Source organism: Polypterus senegalus, chromosome 8 (assembly GCF_016835505.1).
Source record: "Polypterus senegalus isolate Bchr_013 chromosome 8, ASM1683550v1, whole genome shotgun sequence".
In the NCBI taxonomy this organism is placed as follows: domain Eukaryota; kingdom Metazoa; phylum Chordata; class Cladistia; order Polypteriformes; family Polypteridae; genus Polypterus; species Polypterus senegalus.
The window spans coordinates 129,436,359-129,458,263 of record NC_053161.1 but is presented as its reverse complement, the minus strand read 5'-3'; the positions used below and the strand labels follow the sequence as shown (position 1 = coordinate 129,458,263).

At 36.8% G+C, this 21,905-nt stretch overlaps 1 protein-coding gene across 1 annotated transcript in view; it reads left to right on the top strand.

Moving 5' to 3' along the window:
* The window catches only part of slc6a15 (solute carrier family 6 member 15), a 115,805-nt gene that overhangs the window by 7,015 nt on the left and 86,885 nt on the right, over window positions 1-21,905 (top strand). The window contains exon 2 of the mRNA XM_039761769.1: window positions 13,643-14,123. Coding sequence (XP_039617703.1) covers window positions 13,832-14,123 — 292 coding nt within the window. The 5' untranslated portion in view covers window positions 13,643-13,831. The remainder of the gene's footprint in view (window positions 1-13,642; window positions 14,124-21,905) is intronic.

The following is a 21,905-nucleotide window of genomic DNA, read 5'->3' as shown; positions in this document are numbered from 1 at the left end:
GCTTCTTGTGGGTCATAAGAGAAGAAATTACGACACTAGAAGTGGTTCTTGCTTGGTCCTTTGTGTCTGGCAAGGTCATCAGTGGGCTCCAAAGTTAAAATGCAATGCAAAAAGTGAAATTTGTGCTTACAGAACTTTTGTATTAGAAAAAGTAAAATACTGTTAAGTCCTAAACTTTATGCAAACATCTATCAGCTTGTGCATTTACATAAACATTAGATTTTTTTGTATTGAGTACTTCACTGAGTACAAGTTCAAATAATATTTACAACTCTAATGCAATAACAATTTAACAGTGTTTTTAAGCTCTTTAATTAAAAATAGTACCCCTACAACTCTGCTACCTTGCCTTATTGTTGCATGCAAGTAAAAAATGCATAAGACACTTTCTGTGGATCTTTAGACAAATATAGAGGATGTTTTATAAAAAATGTAATAAGTTAAGTAAGTATGCAAATAGATACATATTCTTGGCAATGTGACAATCTATATAAAACAACAAAAAATCCAGTGCCTAGTGTCTGTGTGCAGGCATAGTATCATGTAGTATCCACAAGAGGGCTGCAGTGTATGATGAACAAATGTGACAAGATCCACAAAGAAAGATTGCTGTAAGAGCTAGCATATGTGATAAACAGAGGTTCCTAAATGTATGACATGATTAAAACAAACTTACCACAGTACCATTGTGTGCATTTTAATAAACAGGCATTTTGCTATGCTAGTAAATAAATAATATCAAAGGATACATGAGCATAAATAATTAAAGGTGTCATGAAATATGTTTTTCTATTGCATATTCAATTATGTATTTAGTTATTTCTTAATTTCTTTTTCTTTTTTAAAATTTTTATTTTATTTTTGGAAAGCAGACATTAAAATGGCATACTATTGAATGAAATATGTAATCTATACTAATAAAAGGCAAAGCCCTCACTGACTGACTGACTGACTGACTCACTCACTCACTCACTGACTCATTACTAATTCTCCAACTTCGCGTGTAGGTAGAAGGCTGAAATTTGGCAGGCTCTTTCCTTACAGCTTCCTTACAAAAGTTGGGCAGGTTTCATTTCGAAATTCTACGCGTAATGGTCATAACTGGAAGGTATTTTTCTCCATTTACTGTAATGGAGTTGAGCTCGAAAGCCGTGGGGGGCGGAGTTTTGTGTGACATCATCACGCCTCCCACGTAATCACGTGGACTGACTGTCAACGCAGTGCGTAGAAAACCAGGAAGGCCTCCAAAAAGCGCTGAAGAAAACATGCATTATATAATTGAGAAGGCAGCGAAACAATAAGAAGCGAGCGAATGACATATACAACCATATTCATGAGTGCTGCTACTTCGGAAACAAAGCAAGGTGTAAACCTAAAGTAAATTAAGTTCATAGACAGGCTGCCGCTGGCGTTTGTCATGCCCACGGGTAATGCGGGATACAAGTTTAACGAGAGGACGCAGGATATAAATGAGAGTTTTGATCACTTTGTAACTAAGTTAAAATTGCACGTGAAGTACTGTGCATATGCAAATTCCGAGAGACTGTGTTTGTGGGGGATTGACAGTTAAGGCGTGTGGGGGAGTCACGTCATCATCTCCCCTCCCATTCACCTCATTTCGCTCTGAGCTGAGCTCCGCAGCTACCGAACACAGTGTTACGGAAGCGACTTTGTGACGCTGCCACCAAATACTCACAGAAGAATCCACAAGTTAATACACACGCTGTCTCTACAGTTTCTCCACACTGAATCCTCCAGGCACTACTTACAAAAGGTTACATTGACAATCGTGTTACGTTATTTTTAAAATGTCCTTTTCTTAGCACAAGCACAGCTGAGAAGCTTCGATGCATGTGCTCCATAACGCGTTAAAAAATCATGCATTTAATCACACTTTGCAATACAAGCAAAGCGGAGCTTCTGTCAATGCATGATTTCCTGGTACACCGATTACATTGATCAGCGCTTCCCGATTCATTTTACCCTCGCACCCCCTTGGTTTGAGAAGAAGTATGAAAAATATGAGGTTAACACAGAAAAACAGATCACCAATTAAAGCTTTATGAATAATCGATTCGCCATCAATAATTGTTTTGGTAAAGCCATACTCAGTATAATCCTCCTTCCATTTTATAATTTTTCCGCCACTAGCCATGAATAAATGAACGGTAACAAAAGTAAGAGCGAAGCGAGGGTGACTAATTCAGGCAGGCAGGCGACGGCTCAATAGCTCGAATTTGGATATAAGTAGGTTCTATTTATTTATCTTTAAATTTCTATGGTAAAGAAAAAGTTATGCAATGATGACTAAATTTAACTATATAAAGTCAAAAGTTTTATATATTCATTCCCGAATATATAAAGTCAAACCTTGATTATATAAAGTCACTGTCGGAATATATAAAGTCAAAACTTGAATATATAAAGTAATTCCCAAACATATAAAGTCGAAACCTGAGTATATAAAGACGGCGTTGGAATATTTCTGAATATATAAAGTAAGCACTGGAATATATAAAGTCAAAACTTAAATATATAAAGTCAGCGTCGGAATATATAAAGTCAGCGCTTTATATATTCTGACGCTGACTTTATATATTCAAGTTTTCACTTTATATATTCCGACAGTGACTTTATATATTCAAGTTTTGACTTTATATATTCGGGAATGACTTTATATATTCAAGTTTTAACTTTATATAATATGACGCCGCCTTTATATATTCACAAAATCAATGTATTTGCCTGTTTGGCACCCCATAGTATATGTGTGTGTGTTGTGAACGCTGACCCGGACACAGACAGACGGACATCATAATTTCACCACACACCGTTTATTTACACTAATATTTACAAGTCTCTACCGTGCAATCACCCCCAGTGCCTCCAGCACCAATCCCCCAAAGTCCAGGCCACACAGCCCTTTTCTGGCCACCTCCTGTCCCCTCGCCAGCTTCGTCTTCCTTCCTCCCGACTCTTGCGCCGACTGCTGGGAGGCGGCCCCTTTTATGGGAACCCGGATGGGCCCCAGCTGCTCCCTGGCACTCCTCCGCAGACACGCCCTTGTGTGGCAGAAGTGCCGGCTGCACACCTGGAAGCCATCCGGGTGTCCCCTGTCGTCTTCTCCCCAGAACTTCCTGGTGTGGCGGAAGTGCTGGGCTCCAGGGCTGTTCAGACAGCGGGACGTCGCCTGGCGGTGGCCACGGGCCCCTACAGGGCTGGGCTTCCATGCCCCCTACCCGAGGCCACCAACGTAACCAGGGCGGGCACCCCCCATGGTCTGGTGGAGGTACAGGCCCTCCTCCAGTTCTCCTGGGCGTCCCGGGTGCCACAGTGTATATATGTACACATGTATGTATATATATATATATATATATATATACAGTATATATATATATATATATATATATATATATATATATATATATATATATATATATATATATATATATATATGCCAGCAACACTCATGACAATGACAAAACAATTACATTGTCAATCATGTTACGTTATTATTAAAATGTTTCCTTTTCTTTTTACTTCTCCGCTGCCTAGCACGGGTATTTTGCTATATATATATATATATATATATATATATATATAAATATATATATATATATATATATATATATATAATATATATATATATATATATATATATGTATATATACAGTGGTACCTCGGTATACGTCTGCTTTGGAATAAGTCCAACTTGGTATACGTCCTGTTTGGACACAAAAAATTTTGCTTGGTATACGACCTTTGTTTGGAATACGACTCGTGTGCTAACCTTGTTTACCTCTCTCGAGACAAAGCCACGAATGCCCACGAGCGTTAGTGCGCCAGTTGCTAGCATTCAGTGCACAACCCGCACTATAACTCTCTGTGAACTTTCACGTGTGTGATATAGCGGGTCCACAGCTCCTGTCAAAGTCCAGCTTTAAAATAAATAATCATCGCGCTTGCAGCTTGGTGAGGTGGCGTGGTGGTTATGCGGCTGAAGGTTGTCAGGGCGATTAGCGATGTGGGCGTTTCTCACCAAAGTGCACTTGTGAGGGACTGTCCACATTCATGATTGTTCCTGGGGCTGCTTATCTTGATAAACAGAAGCGTGAGTCAGCTAGAAGGGGAGTAAAAAGAAAAAAAAGACGGGAGGTTGAGAGAGAGAGAGAGAGAGGGCTGCTTATCTTGATAAACAGAAGCGTGAGTTGGCTTGAAGGGGAGTAAAAAGAAAGAACGGACGCAAGAGAGAGAGAGCGAGAGAGAGAGAACGAGCGAGCGAGAGCGCGCATGGATGAAGTGGCTGAAGCAGGCAGTGCGAAGGTCAGCTGCAAGTAGGGCGACTCCCCAGTTGGGAAGCAGGCTTTTTTTTTTTTAAAGAATGCTTCCTGCTTTTAACTTTTTTGTTTTTAAGAAGACTTTTTTCTATTGTTTTTAACCTCCATGTTTCACTTCTGATTTTATGGATTATTTATTGGAACTTTGGAGACTGCCGTTAATTTGAACACCTTGTTTTGTTAATTGTTTTAATAAAAGCACTTTGCACTTTTTCACCATCCCCTTGCTTTGTTGTTACCGATGAGGTTAGCAGCGAGGCACATTACTGACGGTGTAGGATTCAAGGGCTCCCCGGCAGAAGATGGGAGCATACAGCAAACATGCATCGTCACAACGTGATTTTGTGTTTTTTTCATGTATATTTGAATTGATTGTTGAAAAGTATAAAGGTGGTATGCGTATCCGGGACATGGCTGTTGCATACCTTTGCCGAGAACGACGGTATCTACGATTGTGAAAAACAAAGATGATATTAAAAAGTAAAGTGAGGTAAAATTTTCATTTATTTCATCTAATTGCTTTTGTATTTATGTATTTTAGTATTAAGCAGTGTTTAAATTATTTTATACAACCCCATCAATGTATAATATGCCAATAGCAATAGGATTTTTTTTTTCATGGGAACGGATTAATCATTTTCCCATTATTTCTTATGGGAAAAATTTGTTTGGTATACGTCCTGTTTGGTATAAGTCAAAGGGTCTGGAACGGATTAAGGACGTATACCGAGGTTCCACTGTATATATATATATATATATATATTTATATATATATATATATATATATATATATTTATATATATATATAGATATATATATATATATATATATATATACAGTAGATATATATATAGATATAGTATATATAGATATGAGAACAACACTCATATCAATGACAAAACAATTACATTAACAATCATGTTATGTTATTTTTAAAATTTTTCCTTTTCTTTTTCATAACTTCTTTAACACACTACTTCTCCGCTGCGAAGCGGGTATTCTGCTAGTAATAATATAACAGACTAGCCGAAGCCCACCGTAGCATACGGTGGTGTAAGAATAGGAACGGAAAACGGTGAGAAAGGAATTCAGTATAACAAAGGCTTAGGAAACCACCATCATAGTATAACGAAAATAGCAAGGAGCAAATCCAATGCCAATGGCCGAGAGATTACCTTCTTGTAGCAGGCTACGGAAAACATAGACATATATAGATAGACGCTGCATTCACTGTGTTGCCCAGACGATAAGTCAGCGCATCCGCCCTATTGCGAGTGGTAAAAGTGCCATTTAAACTAATACAGGTAGACGTGGAAACCGGGTTTTCTGATGAAAAAAAATAACGCTTTTAAACAGTATCATTTACATACAACAGATTTTGGCGAATCGTTTACATGCAATTATTTATATCCATTTATACAGTAATAATGGCAATTATTAAATAATAATAATAATAATAATTATTATTATTATTAAATAATTCCTCCCATATAAGTAACATTTCTCGGACTGCTTTCTTCCATTTTCGAAAAATTTCTAGACTTCGTTCTGTTGTTATGCAACACAGTACTAAAGTATTGGTTAAGGGTAAAATTCACACAAACATTAGGAAGTCTTTCTTTACACAAAGAAGATAGACACTTGGAATAAGATACCAAATAGTGTTGTAGACAGTGGCACTTTAGGGACTTTCAAAACTTGACTTGATGTGTTTTTAGAAGAAATAAGTGGATAGGACTGGCGAGCTTTGCTGGGTTTAATGGCCTGTTCTTGTCTAGAGTGTTCTAATGCCCGAGTCACCTCACGTATAGATTAATGTAATGGTATTCTATCTGTCATCTCACAAAAACGTATCCATCACTTACAATTTATTCAAAATTCTGCTTCCAGGATAATAACCTGCTGTTCTAAATCCACTGAACATACTACACATATTCTCTCTCAACTTCACTGGCTCCCTGTTAACTACAGAATACAATACTAAATACTGCTCTTAACATTTAAAGCTCTCCACAACCTCAGTGATCTCCTACAGACTGACACTCGTCTCGCTCACTCTGATTCTCATCTGCAGCTCTACTTTTTGTACCATACATCAAACTCTGTGCTGTGGGAGCTTGGGTGTCTCTCATAGTGCTCCTCAACTCGGGAATTCTCTTCTCTCTCATATACATCAGCTTGATTCAATAACACATTTTAAAACTACCCTCAAAAATTATCTTTTCAAACTGGCATACCAATTGTGAATTTTGCACTGTTACTGCCAGTTATCTTTGTTTGTTTGCTAATTATTGCTGTTAAATCAAGAGTGATGGTGGACGCGGAAGTAGGATTAAAGATGGCGGGCGGGGCTCTGTTATGCATATCCCATGGTCTTAGAGATTGTGGGCGGGGCTCTGTGCGTTGGCAGGCGTGGCTCTCTTCTTGCTTGCCCTTCGTTAGAGTTGGCAGGCGGGCTTTGGCGGGTGTAGCTCTGTCTTGTGTGCACTCTCTGTCTTGCTTGCCCTTAGTTAGAGTTGGCAGGCGGGGCTCTGTGAGTTGGTGGGCGTGGCCCTATGTCTTGCGTGTGCTCTCTGTCTTGCTTGCGCTCACCGTCTTGCTCTCACTGTCTTGCGTGCCCTTAGTGAATTATATATATAGATAGAACAATGAACTTCAAAGTAAAAAAAGGAAAAAAAATAAAAGGAAAAAAAACAAGATTTCTCCCTAACCCAAGAGAAATACAACACAAGCAGAAAAAAAATCAAACTTTTTACTTATAATATGTTCATAGAACAAATAATAGTGTAAGAGAGTCAAACACAGACCCGGCATTTTCATTCTAAAGGACATTTCCTCTTAAAGAGAATATTATTTTTTCTAATTTAAGATAATATAGAACATTGCTTACCCACTGAGTTATAGAAGGTGAGTTGGGATACTTCAATTTAAGCAAGATAAGTCAGCATGTTAGTAATGTGGTATTAACAATCAGTGTCTCTCTAAGCACTTTAATTCCAACCCGGAGTACTCCAGATATCACCGTTAATAGAATAAGAGTGACTGTAAAACGAAGGCTACCTGAGAAGCATTTATCAGCTTTGTCCAGATTAAAGGTTAATTTTGTGCATTTCAAAAACATTTCCTACTGATGCTTGCATTTTGGATTCAACCTTTTAGGTATATTTTAGATCATTTTAATTGAGACAAATGTAATTAATGAAATATTTTTAGCTGAATTATGGAATTTTTGCTAATATAGAATTAGAGTCTACATATATGTTTGACTGAGTTTCATGCTTTTTCTAGAGTGCTACTTGAAAGATTCCTTTCTCAGTGTTCCGTTGTGAACTGAAATAATTGAATATATTGTTGTATATAATGTTAAATATCAATTTATTTATTTCAGGGCCACCACATGCATTATCAAATGTGCCGTAAAACAGAAACTGTCATTTTCACCCACTACAGTTGAGAGGTTGGGCTCCGGCAAATACCATGTTTTTTGAAAGGTGAATTGTGGGTGAATCTCATGCCTAAAGTCAAAATTGTGTACATCTGTAACGGATGCACTTGAAAGAAAAAAGTTTCCCAGAATTAAAGTGAAATGGCTACTTTAATTCAGGAAGGCTTAAATTTATCACCAAGAGCCTGCATCTTAAAAATCTTCTGTAAATGTGACATTTGACGTCTTTCAATTTATGCCCCTTCTACTAACAATTCACCGGTCAAAATACAGTACTCATGGGTGAAAATGAGTTTTCATTTCAAGCTGTACGTCATGTTGCCTGCAGTGTCATTGAAATAAATTAATGAAGAAACAATCATAAAAATAAATAAGCAACAAAAAATATGTTTAATAACTAATTTAATTGTAATGTACTAGGGAGTTCCCCCTCTGCTCGCTTCGCTCGGCAACCCACTTGGCAAGCGCAACGCGCCAGCCACTTTTCGTCTCTGCTGCTCACATTGTGAAGAGGGGGGCTGAATGCTCCCCAAGGAGACACTGTCGCTCCTCCGAAACCCCCTTTTAAACGGTGATACAATGGGAAATAAATACAGTTTTTTTTTACCTCCTCTTTGCTCAATCAGCTGCTGGCTTGCTGTTGCTGTCGTTCCGCGTGATCTGCATCTCACATGGCGCTTCGAACATTTAAAAAGTGTTTTCAGCAGCTGTCCTACTCTTCGTCTTTTATTTCCGGCCCCGGACGTGGTTAAATCTCTTGGCACAAAGTCTAGTCTCACGGGACGTGAACTCTTGATATTTTTTAGTTTATAATTTAAACATTGGAATACAAATCTGAAAATCTAACAACATCACATTAAAGTTAGATAAATTCTGAAAAGAATGATACCAAACATATATATGTAGGTTTTAAAATAAGCCTGATTTAAAGTGTGACAAAAAACATGACATAAAAACGTCACATAAAATCGTTGCACAAAATTGTTGCATTTTTAGGCTTAGGATTTTATATATAGAGAGTAGATTTATGCTTATATATATTTTGTATTATTTATTCTCTCAATTCACAGTGCATTTAATTATTTGAGAATGTATTTATTTATTTACTTCAATTTATTTCCCATAGCCTAAACAGCTGTTGCACAACCGACTTTCTAAATGGTAAGGGCAGATAGAGTTGCAACTGGATAATGAACAGTCTTTTATCAAATAAAAACAGTAAAACATAACTTTCAGATCCATGTAAAATTATTTGTCTGTAAAAAATTGAACTGTTCACTAATTTATCTACTATTTTTCATGTCAAAGTGACAGAGATCATTCTCCAATCAAATATCTCAAAAACAACTTCAGCCCGTAAACTTCTAAAACAACCCAAAAAAATGCGCTCTACGAAGAAGTAGCTTTCTCGGTAACCTGTAATCTGAGGTGTCAGTAGATGAGTGGGTTTCCTTGCATTTGCCAAAGGACTTTTATTTATACAAAATTACTAAGCAGATCCATTCCACATTTACATACACCTGTAGTGGAAAAAATAAATATTTTTATTTACAAATACATATCTAGGAACATTCTCTGCTTTACCAACTCCTGTGTAACACTGTGAGAAATTTGATCAGGCAGGTTTTGAACCATCAGCTGCTGTTTCTATAGGTTACAGTAGTTCAAGCAATACTTACAAGTTGGAGATGTAATTAAGCAGCATGCACATGGTATGGGAAATTTCATAGCTCTGTTGTCAAATATTTGTAAGGGTCATTCGTAGAACTAGACAACCCGAAAAAATAAAATTAGAATCTTGTAGTAGTGAGAAGTCAAGCAAAATTACACCTTTTATTTGCTAACTAAAAAGATTACAATATGCAAACTTTCAAGGCAACTCAGGCCCCTTTTTCAGGCAAGGTGTAATCACAATTTTGTAGTAGAAAATAATGAGTAGACAAGGTGACTATCTTTTTTCCAAAAGTGAAAAGTTAGAGAACCACCAAAAGGATATCATTTTCTCATCACCACTAGCTAAGAAGCTGTGGTCATCTGTACAGAGTGCTAAATTTACCTATGTCTGTCGTATTGTTTAAATTCTGAGAATGAAACCAGATTGCAGGAAATATCTAGACCTGGCAGTTATCCACAGCTGATGTTATTACTTTAATTATTTATTTTATAGTTTATAGTTTTTTGAGTTGATCGATTAAAAAATATATACTATACCATACAATTCTATATTGAGGAAAAAATAAAATGTGAAAAAAAACAGCGAAGGGGAGATGAATAGTTTTTTTTGTACTTATTGTGCATGTGCACATGTATGTATCATCAAAGGAAAACACCTACAAATGAAAAAAGGACTGAAGAGACACAAATCTCTCTATTTATTACATAATTTAGTGTTAGGAGAGTTAAGTTATTTTTGACCACATACTTATGTGGGGAGCTCTAGTTATCAAACAGCAGACACAATGACGTGAGCTCATTCACGCACACTACTCTTCTTCTTTTTTTTTTTTTTCTTTTTTATTAATTTTATTGCAATCCATACAAAGCAATCAAGTTTTTACAAAAAGAAAAATTGAGTTAAGAACAGATCGATCCCCACCCCTGAGAGAGAGAGCAAGCCAAACAGCGTGAAATTTAAGGCTTCTAAACATACCTAAATTAATAAATTCTCTGTGCTTTATGAGTTTATTTTAAAATATTACTGATTAGATCCTGCCATGTTTTGAAAAAAGTCTGTACGGATCCTCTAACTGAGTATGTGTTTTTTTCCAATTTCAAATAGTATAACACATCAGTTTCCCACTGACTTAAAAGAGGAGAGTTTGGGTTCTTCCAGTTTATCAGAATAAGTCTGCGTGTCAAAAGTGTAGTGAATGCAATCACAATTTGTTTGTCCTTCTCCACTTTAAGCCCCTCTGGAAGAACCCCAAACACAGCTGTTAATGGGTTAGGAGGAATTGTGAGTCCAAGGCTGTCTGAAAGGTAATTAAAAATTTTTGTCCAGAATAATGTTAATTTGGTGCAGGCCCAGAACATGTGAACCAGTGAGGCTGGGATTTGGTTGCAACATTCGCAGGTTGGATCATGCCCTGGAAACATTTTGGAGAGTTTTAGTCGAGACAGATGTGCTCGATATATAATTTTGAGTTGTATAATTGTATGCTTTGCGCATATGGAGCTTGAGTGAATTCTCTGCATTGCTACTTTCCACTCCTTTTCTGATATATTAATTGAGAGATCTTTTTCCCAGTGTCCTCTTGGATCTTTGAAAGGGAGGAATTGTAAAATGATTTTATATATTGTAGAGATGGTGTCTAAGTCCTTGAGATTGAGCAATATTTTTTCCAGCATGGATGAGGGTGCAAGATGAGGAAAATCTGGAAGGTTCTGTTTAACAAAGTTCCTGATTTGAAGATAGTGAAAGAAATGTGTAACTGGAATTTTAAATTTGGAATGTAATTGTTCATAGGATGCAAAGACATTGTCTATATAAAGATCTCTAAGCAAGTTAATTTCAAATTTTTTCCAAGTTTTCTTCGTAAAACTAGAATGGAACACTTGGCCAGTCCAGTCCTTTTGCAGCCGGAACTGATTCTTGCTTAGTAAGTGGGTCTCCTGTAAAAATACTATTTTAGTATTTAGACCTTTTAGGTGAGAGAGTACTTTCTTTCTCTTTAATTCGTGATTCAGGCCTATGACATTCCAGCTTACGAAGTTAACTGTCCCATCATGGAGACACTGATTCTGAGTTTTTGATGTCATTTTATAGTCTTAACTGGAAGTGAGACAGCTTCAGCCTTAATTTCATATTTCCCCTAGAATTGTTGCCATGCAGCTTATTATTGCGTTGGTAGTTATAATTATAAAGATTAACAGGATAGATTAGGTATAGATCAAGCCTGCTCTCTTTCTCTCCCCCCTTTAACCCCCACCCTCCCTTTTTGCCTCCCCAAGTGAGGCTAAAGCCCACTTCACACAGTCCTAGTCCTCTGACATACCCAGAGACAGAGCACGTCCAAAGCAAAACATGCCCCCATGCAGCGGCGTTTTAGGGTTAAAAGATAGAGATATCTATTACCAATATAGTCTAAAAAAAAAAGAATTTTGCACTTAAAATATATATATAGTCTTCAGCAATTTTCGTTTTGCATTAAGATGATACACTCAGATAATAAACCTGGGGTATGGTGTTAAAAAACTGTCGGGTTGAATAAATACAGGATATCTCAGGATAATAAGCAAATAATATGAAAAATAACACCGCTGCTAGCGGAGCTCCACTGGACGAGACCAACTCCATGCACACTATTTTTGACCACATACTTATGTGGGGAGCTCTAGTTATCAAACAGCAGACACAATGATGTGAGCTCATTCACACACACTCTTCAATAACTCATTTTTTCTCAATCTTTCTCTGAGGAAAACATTTGTGTCTTTTTAGTTGTCATTTGGTGACTCCAGTAGAGAGTTCCATTCATGAGTTCTGGATGGACACTGCTCTGCCCCTTTAATATCCTATCCAATGTATTGTAGCAGCAGCCATATTATTGTCATGTGTAGAGTTTGTCTGGCACCATGACAAACAAGAATTTATTAAAATATGTTTTTTAATTTTATTTAATAGAAAACATGAATCAGCTTACCTGATATGCTCTCCACTCTCCAAAATTCTGATATTTTTGTTCAAACATGAAGATGAAAATGAAGATATGTGCATTGTACATAAATCATAAAGGGGTAAATTCTGACAACTCATCAATTCTCTAAGGCATCCATGCATCGATCGATTTCAAAATCATGGAGTGAGAATCTATTGCAACAGTACTTGGCAAATGGAAGGAATCTGTTGTAGATGGGGCAGTTTGTATATTTAGAGTTGCCAAACAATCCACTTTGCATATATTTTATACTTGAAGGGAAGCAAATGTACTTGAAGAAATCCATCAAGATTTAGGAAGGATGTGGACACGGTAAGTGACTGGATTAGAGAAGGCATCTAGAAATTGCAGGCAACACCTGTTCAGGCATTGAAACCTCAGTTTCAGAATTATATTATCATATGCAGGATTTGTCAAATTGATTTGAACCTGTAGCGCTGAAGGGGAGAGCAGAGCACTGTCTATTGCTGAGCCATGCAGAAAAGGTGGTGGACAGTACTATTATATATATACATATATACTGTGACAGATAGAGGGCGCTATCGTCCTCTTAAACCCTCGGACAATACGCCAGACACCAGATAAAAGTCCAAAAAATTACTTTTTATTAATACAGAGTGCACAAAGCACCCTCCTCTCCACAATACTCTTTAAATACTCCACAATACAATCAATAAACCAATCCTCCTCTCCCAGACGCATTGCCACCCTTTCACCCAGCTCAGCTTGTGGTCTGAGGTTTTCCGAGAATCCTTTATAGTCCTTGACCCTTCCAGATCAGATAAAAAAGCCCTTCTTCTTCAACCCGGAAGCACGTCATCCCTCTTGTCCATGGGACTCGGACATACTTCCGGGGTGCAAGGCAAATACTCTTTGTTCCTCCCTGCAGCGTCCTCTAGCAGTCCCCATGGTATCCAGCAGGGCTGTGAATAAACACTCCAATGTCCATGATGCCCTGCTGGCATTCGGGGCACCTCCATGCTGTAGGGAGGGCTCCACTTGGCGGCGTAGGGGTATATATATATATAATATATATATAATATTTTATCATATGTCTATCTGAAAATGGCTAGCAAATATTGCATATTATTATTGCATATTATTTCAAGTCTGTTAAAGACTTTCTGTTCTGGTTATATATTGTTACCGAATTACCCAAATTTGTAATTATTTAGGTTTTTCCTGTTTTTGTCTTTTTACAGACATTAATGAAGATGAAGGCGAATTAGAATCCAAATTTTGAAGAATCTTTTCAGCTCTTATGATAAGGTTTTAAATTTGAAGCTGTTAAAGAAATTGTGTTTGATACATCTCAACAGCAACAAGTACTGTCGGGAGCAATTTACTCACTTAACAGACGGTTTGACATTTTGTAGCCTTTTGCAAATCAAATGCCCAAAAACAGCAAGGTCGTCAAGAGAGAGCTTGACGATGATGTTACTGAATCTGTTAAAGATCTTCTTTCCAATGAGGACTCTGTTGATGATTCATTCAAGAAAAGCTCACTAACTGTAGATGATGTCCAAGGGGACAAGGACAGAGATATCGAAGAGGGTTCTGACACTGAAGAGGAAAGGCCAGCTTGGAACAGTAAACTACAGTATATTTTAGCCCAAGTGGGATTTTCTGTTGGCCTTGGCAATGTCTGGAGGTTTCCCTATCTTTGCCAGAAAAATGGGGGAGGTAAGTACTTTTATAGACTTTTCTCTGCTAACTTTGTGTAGTTGCCAGCTGAGCTGCTTATTGAACCAACCTACAAGCATTTATTGTGAGGTTGATGTTTGATCTGCAAAATTATAGCAGAGAAAGATGTGTTGTAATACAATAAAAACCAAAGTTACACTTGAGTATAGAAATCTCTCTCTGTATAAAAACAACAGTAAAGCTGAGAATTCTCTTTCTGTATAAAAGCAATTTACAATTGGCAGCACATAATACTTTCTGAATTGGAAATAACTTGCATGTCTTAAGTTATTTCTCACTTGGTTTTATGTCTGAAGCGGGTGGCAAAGTATTCGCATCACTTAGAGCTGCTGATCTTTTAAGGGTATTTCATGCTGTCTCCTTATACTCTCTTGATATGTATTACTTCACACAGTACAAAGATAAGCTACATGGACTGACTAACAAATATATAATTAATGTGTACAGCGTGTCTTTAATTGTCCCTTGTGATGAGTTTGTCTCTCTTTGGGCTCTCCTTCAACTCTAATATAATACAAGTTGATATAATAGATGGTGGCTGTACAAAGAGTTAGTTGCTACATAGCATTGTTTTATATTTATAATTCTGTGCATGCATTCAGTGTCTGTCTTTTCAAAAGGGCTGCTGTGTAAGAAAGCTTTTGCATTTTATAAAATAAACCTGCAGTGTATAATTGTGAATTAGATATTATTGTACATGTAGAGTCTGATGCTCTTATTGTGTGTTTTGTCTTGCTTTGTGGAAATGTAATACAATACAGGTCATCCGTCACATCCTTGGATTTCAGAAAGTAAACAAATAGGCTCTAATTAACAAAAAACTTTAGCATAACACAAAATTCTCAAAACCTGTTAATCCATTTCATGATCATGGTAGGGTAGAGCTCAGCAGCTTTAGGGAAGGCAGGAAACATCCTTGTAGGTAATGTGGGAATAAAATACATAATTCCACACAGATAACCCTCCAGAGCATGGGCTTTGAACTCAGGGTCCTGGATCCAGGAGGCAGAAACACTACTCACTTCTCTGCCCACAAAACTAAAAGCCTAAACTACCAGTAAGCAGCAAAAATAATAGGTATTTCTGAAGATTTTTCTGAAATGAAAAATGATTTCTTCATAATAAAAAAGAAAAGATCAAAAACAAAGGGAAAAAGAGAGAGGTGAAGAAATTCCGATGATGTTTTGCATCTTACTTTTAGTATTTGACTGACACCTTTATTCAAGGTACCTTACATTATTTGAAATATAATTTGTTACATTTTTTTTCCAATGAAACACATACAGGTGAAGTGACTTGCTCATGGTCGCACAGTGTTAGTAGTGGAATTTGAACCCACAGCCTTGGGTTTGAAGTCCAAAACCTTAATCAGTACACCACTCTGCCTAATTTTAGTATGGCCATCACACATCTACTACATGATAAGATCCTATGTGAAATGTGTAATACTTTGTGTGGTGTGCCTGTAGAGGAGGAATCCTTTCAAACCCTCAGTCAAATTTACATACACCCCTACTGTAAAGTAATGCATACTATTTATTTTTGGCAGATTTGCTCCAAATATTGGTCATGTAATTCCAATCTGTTTCTCCCTATATTTCAGTAAAGAACCATCCCCAATAAAATTCAGATGCTCCTGCATTTGCTTTTCACCTTGGTTAATAGGTGGCTCCTGATAGATCTACATGTAGGTGCATGAGTGCTGGTCTTAGTAAAGGGACCGAAGGCTGCCTTTAGCATGTGCTATTCTCTTTTCTGTTGTTTTCCCTGGTCATTTCTGGACATTCAGTTTATATATTTATCAAATCCCATGCTGATCCTAGTTTGCTATAATTACCGCCAGGGCAAAAATACTCAGGGCAGTTAAACTACATAATATTAAAATGCATTTTTTAAAGAGGCTATATTAAGATACTGTATATTAATTTCTTATGATGAATAAATGTATGAAAAATGTTGTCAATAAATGTTTAAGACACTAATTGCATACTTGTTTCAGCAACAATGCATAAGCTACATTGCCTTACTATGTTTCTTACTGGCCTAGACCTAGAAAACCGTGGATAGTAAAGAAATGTGATAATAAAGATTTAGTATAAGCCACTTTGCATTCTTTTCTGTTGGAAATGGTCATACATTTTGGTGTATTTTAAATTATTTGAAAAAAAACATTAGAATGTCAGTATTTTCAGTGTCTTCCTCGGATATTTACCTGTGTTTCCTACACCACCCCATCAAGTGACTCAACTACACTGCCTTTATTTTCCAATATAAAGTCATATGACAGCATAGTTTTAAGGCAGCTGACTCCAGCAGGGGGCACAAACTCCCCGGGAATATTTTTGTTAGAGATCTCAACTTTCATGAAAAGTCTATATATATATCTGTCTATTAAACAACAAGTAGTGAGCGTGCAGGCTTAAACCTGTCCAAACCTGCAGGACAAACAACAAGACTCTATGCCGTTTAGTCGATTGTCAGTCACCGTTTAATGTAGTTGTGTTGAAAAAGTTTACAAGTTGAGCAATGTGTCAACTTGAAATTTTTAGTAACATTGAATAAAAACACCAACGGAATCTTTTCAAATGCTTACTGAGGCTTACGGGTAAGACTGCATGTCTTACAGGCTTATGATTTTCCTAAATTGAAATTGGTGTTTAATGGAACACATTTTGAGTCAATGGATGCAGTAGATAGATAGATAGATAGATAGATAGATAGATAGATAGATAGATAGATAGATAGATAGATAGATAGATAGATAGATAGATAGATAGATAGATAGATAGATAGATACTTTATTAATCCCAAGGGGAAATTCACATAATCCAGCAGCAGTATACTGATACAAAGAAACAATATTAAATTAAATAGTAATAAAAATGAAAACAATTAAAATAAAATTAATGTTCGCATTTACTCCCCCGGGTGGAATTGAAGAGTCGCATAGTGTGGGGGAGGAACGATCTCTTTAGTCTGTCAGTGGAACAGGACAGTGGCAAAAGTCTGTCACTGAAGCTACTCCTCTGCCTGGAGATGATCCTGTTAAGTGGATGCAGTGGATTCTTCATGATTGACAGGAGTTTGCTTAGTGCCCGTCGCTCTGCCACAGATGTTAAACTGTCCAACTTTAATCCTACAGTGGAGCCTGCCTTCTTAACAAGTTTGTCCAGGCGTGAGGCGTCTTTCATCTTTATGCTGCTACCCCAGCACACCACCGCGTAGAAGAGGGCACTCGCCACAACCGTCTGGTAGAACATCTGCAGCATCTTACTGCAGATGTTGAAGGATGCCAACCTTCTCAGAAAGTATAGTCTGCTCTGAGCTTTCTTACATAGAGCATCAGTATTGGCAGTCCAGTCCAATTTGTCATCCAGCTGCACTCCCAGATATTTATAGGTCTGCACCCTCTGCACACAGTCACCTCTGATAATCACAGGGTCCATGAGGGGCCTGGGCCTCCTAAAATCCACCACCAGCTCCTTGGTCTTGCTGGTGTTTAGGTGTAAGTGGTTTGAGTCACACCATTTAACAAAGTCTTTGATTAGCTTCCTGTACTCCTCCTCCTGCCCACTCCTGATGCAGCCCACAATAGCAGTGTCATCAGCGAACTTTTGCACGTGGCAGGACTCCGAGTCATATTGGAAGTCTGATGTATATAGATTGAACAGGACCGGAGAAAGTACAGTCCCTTGCGGCGCCCTTGTATTGCTGCACACAATGTCACACCTGCAGTTCCCAAGGCGCACATATTGAGGTCTGTCTGTAAGATAGTCCACAATCCATGCCACAAGGTGTGAATCTACTCCCATCTCAGTCAGCTTATCCCTAAGGAGCAGAGGTTGGATGGTGTTGAAGGCGCAGTAAAGAAGTAAAGAAGAAAACATCAGATGTCTTGAAACAGCTGACAGAAACTGATCTGCGCCACACCTTCAACCAGTGGAAACCAAGACTGTATCGGTACGTAATTGCAAATGGGGAGTAATTTGAAGGGGACAAGCATTAGAATTGTTAAATAAATAAAAGCAAATTATGAAGTCAATCTCGTTATTTAATAGACAGACCTCATATATAATATTATATCCTTCCCTAGTGGTACAGTGGTGACTCTAATATGAAGAATATGAAGAAAATACCACTAAGAAAGGATACACTTAGCTTCTTTTAATATTGGCTGGAGAATAATACAATTTTCAAAGGAGAACTATTGGGTTTTAAGTAGTTGGCTCTAGCCATCTTCAAGAGTGCTGTAGGCATGCTGCCTAGATACAGGTAGGAACAATGTCTTCCATCTGTCCTTAGATGAGCTGTAATGTTCAGTGCGATTGCCAGATACTCTTCTCATGGTCCATGTTTCCAAAATGAAAACATGCATTTGCCAAACATGGGCTAAAAAGTGTTTGCTAGTATAAGGTAAATGGAAACAGCACACACTAACTGTAGACCACAAACTGGCCATCAGACCATGGGATACATCTACTCACTTTTATTAGCCTGGCAGGTTTGTTTCCACATGTCTGTTTCCATCTCCTTGTCAGGTTGCATATATGGCAGCAGTGTTTCCTTGTGTCAGCTGGTTTGCATAGTTTAGTTATTTTAAGCTGTGTCAACTCATGGCCTTAGTTTTGCGTTAAATCATTTACTATGGGATGAACCTCACAGATCACAGTGATACACTTTAAACTTTGGCTACAGTTTCTATTGGTATCTTGTTATTGAATATTCTTTCAAAATACATTATCTTCAATTGCCTGTTTTGAGATGCTGTTTAAATTAATCTTGGTTAAACAGTGATTTGTTTAGGATTTTCTGTCACATTGTCTGCAGACACATTTTTACAAGATCTTGTATTATGAAATCACAATACTGAGCAGTGTGTCTCTGTAGGTTATAAATTAGCTACTACGGGAAGAGTATTTTAACACACAGTGAATTCATTAATTTTTGCTAGCTTAGTTATTGTAATACTGTATATTTCTTTGACTGAAGAACATTAAAATGTTGATTAATAATATCAATGTATAATCATCAGAGGTAGCTTATTGTTTAATAGCTCATTGTTTAGTGCTGCTGTCACACAGAATTCAAAATCCAGCTGGTTGAGTGTCTGTATGGAGTTTCTACCTATATCGATGTAGCACTAAGGTTTGTCTCTGACATCCCAAAGATGTGCAGGTTTATTTTTAACTCTTAAGTTTGCCTTAAGTTGTCTTTAAGTTTACCGTTTAATGCCCTGGCACTCTGTCCAGAGTCTGTAGATGTTGCCAGAACAAGTTGTGGCCTTCATCAACCCTGGATTTGTTTAAGTGGCTTGAAGAAAATACATGAATGGGTGGCTGGGGCAGACCAATAATATTTTAAAATGTATGTCCATCCCCATGAAATTTTGGGATGAAAGATTCATTAACACAGGTGCATGACATTTTATTTTACTTCATATACCAAAAGTTGAATGAATTTGAACAGCTATGCCCATTTCTTTATTGTAAAACATTTTGTTATACACAAACCAAACATCTGCAAAAATTATTGTATTTAGCTTTTTGCTTGTCATCTTTCACTTAATATAGTTCTTCCATCCATTCATCTGTAATCAAGTTCAGAATCACTGGGTGCTTTCGTTAGTATTCCATATTAACTAATTATTTAGGATTAAGAATATAAAATACTGTAACTTGTAAGTCCCATGAAATGTGAAGCACATTTAGGGATTATTGGAAGATTTATAGGGTAAATGTCTTCATCCCTGAAAGAAATGCAGATACAGTAGTTGTCTTGAGATTAAACTAAGAGGTTTGTACTGCTCCACAGGAATATTTTTGCTGTTTTTATTTAAGTGTGTAAGTTAGAATTAAAGTAATATTATTTTTTATTTATTGTTATATTTCTTTGTCTTGATATTTGTGTATGAAGTTTAGTAAATTCAATTTAGTAGTTTTAGCAGATTTTAGATTTCTTAAAAACATATTCCCCAGGAATGTGCAACCCTTACTAAACACAGTTTGTATCGAAACTTTTTTGTTAAAAAACGATTGTTAAAAACAGAAAATGGTGGTAAGCAAATCATCTAAAAATTCTAATAAAATGTATAGTACTCATTAGTTTGCTTCTCTTTTAGCATAGAGAAACTATGTGCTTGTTTACTTATGACTTTTTTCACATCACCATATTTTAAATCTTATACTGGCTGGCTTTGCTGGCATCTAGAATGAGGTGTGCTATGGAAGCCCTTTAAAAATTTTAATAGACATTTATATATCTTTTTCTCCTTGATAATTATAACAATATATGTTTCAGTTAACACAGGCAAGAAACTATGTAGCATGTAAATTATACTTAACAGTACACACCCTATATACTGAAACACCTACTGTACCACATATTGAAATGAATACACTGCATACCAAAATGCATATACTACTGTATATATTGAGATGAGTACACTTTAATCTGAAATCCACACACTGAATGTATAGTGAAACGCATATACATTACATTATAATGAGAGACGTCAATTGAACATGTAATTAAATTCTATAAATATAATTCTGAGCAATTTGCAAGATCTTTCTTAACCTGCAAGCCAATACTACTGGGTTGATGAAAAACAATGGAGTGTTAGTCTGCTTATTTCACACACTCTATCTATAAAATAAAGATAAACATATTTTTCTGTTGTATGAGGCCTAGATAATACATTTGCTAAGTTATCCGGACATCATGACACAGTGATAGTAAGGATTTCATCATTGCTTACACTTTGTGTTCCTAGAAGCTGCTCCACATCGCCCAGTACACACAAATTCATGCGCTTCTCAATTGTTCAGCTGTAATTTAATTGCCAATAGCTCAAATGTTAAGTAATTTTATATAAATCATAAGTTTCAGTAAACCTAATTAAAGTTCACTATTAAATATATGCTTATGCAGCATGAGATAAATATCTCAGCATGCACTTTGTTAATTTCAGCATAAATCATATGCATTTCACTGTATAGTTCATTAAATAAAAATTTCAGTGGATGGGTATCCTCTTCAGTGTATAATGTATGACACAAAATCTCAGAATGCAGTGCATATATTTCTGTGTATAAAGTATGACACAAATACTAGCATACATTGTAAGCATTTTAGTATAAACTGAATATGTTTCAATGTACAGTATATTAGATGAAATGTCAGCAAGCGATTTATGTGTTTCAGTATATATAGTGTATGTTATTAAATTTCACTGATGTATATACTGTATATTTCATTATATTGGGAGACAAAATCCCAGTATATGATGTTTGTGCTTCAATATATAATGTGTGTGTTTTAAGTATACAGTGTATGAGACAAAATCTCTACATGAGAGGTACACTATATGGACAAAAAACATTGGGACGCCTGACCATTACACCAACGGGCACTTTAATGACATTGCATTGAAATGCATAGACTTTAATAAGGATTTGGTCCCCCTTTGGAACTATAACAGCTTCCACTCATCTTGGAATGCTTTTCACAAGATTGTGGAGTGTTTCTGTGGGAATTTGTGCCAATTATTCTGTAGAGCATTTATGAGGTCAGGCACTGATTTTGGACAAGAAGGCCTGGCTCAAAATCTCCTTGTTCTAGTTCATCTAGTTCATCCCAAAGGTGTTTGATGAGGTTGAGGTGTAGGCTACTGTGTTTGGCCAGTGAGATTCTTCAACACTGAACTCATCCATCCATGTCTTTATGGACCTTGCTTTGTGCAATGGGGTACAGTCATGATAG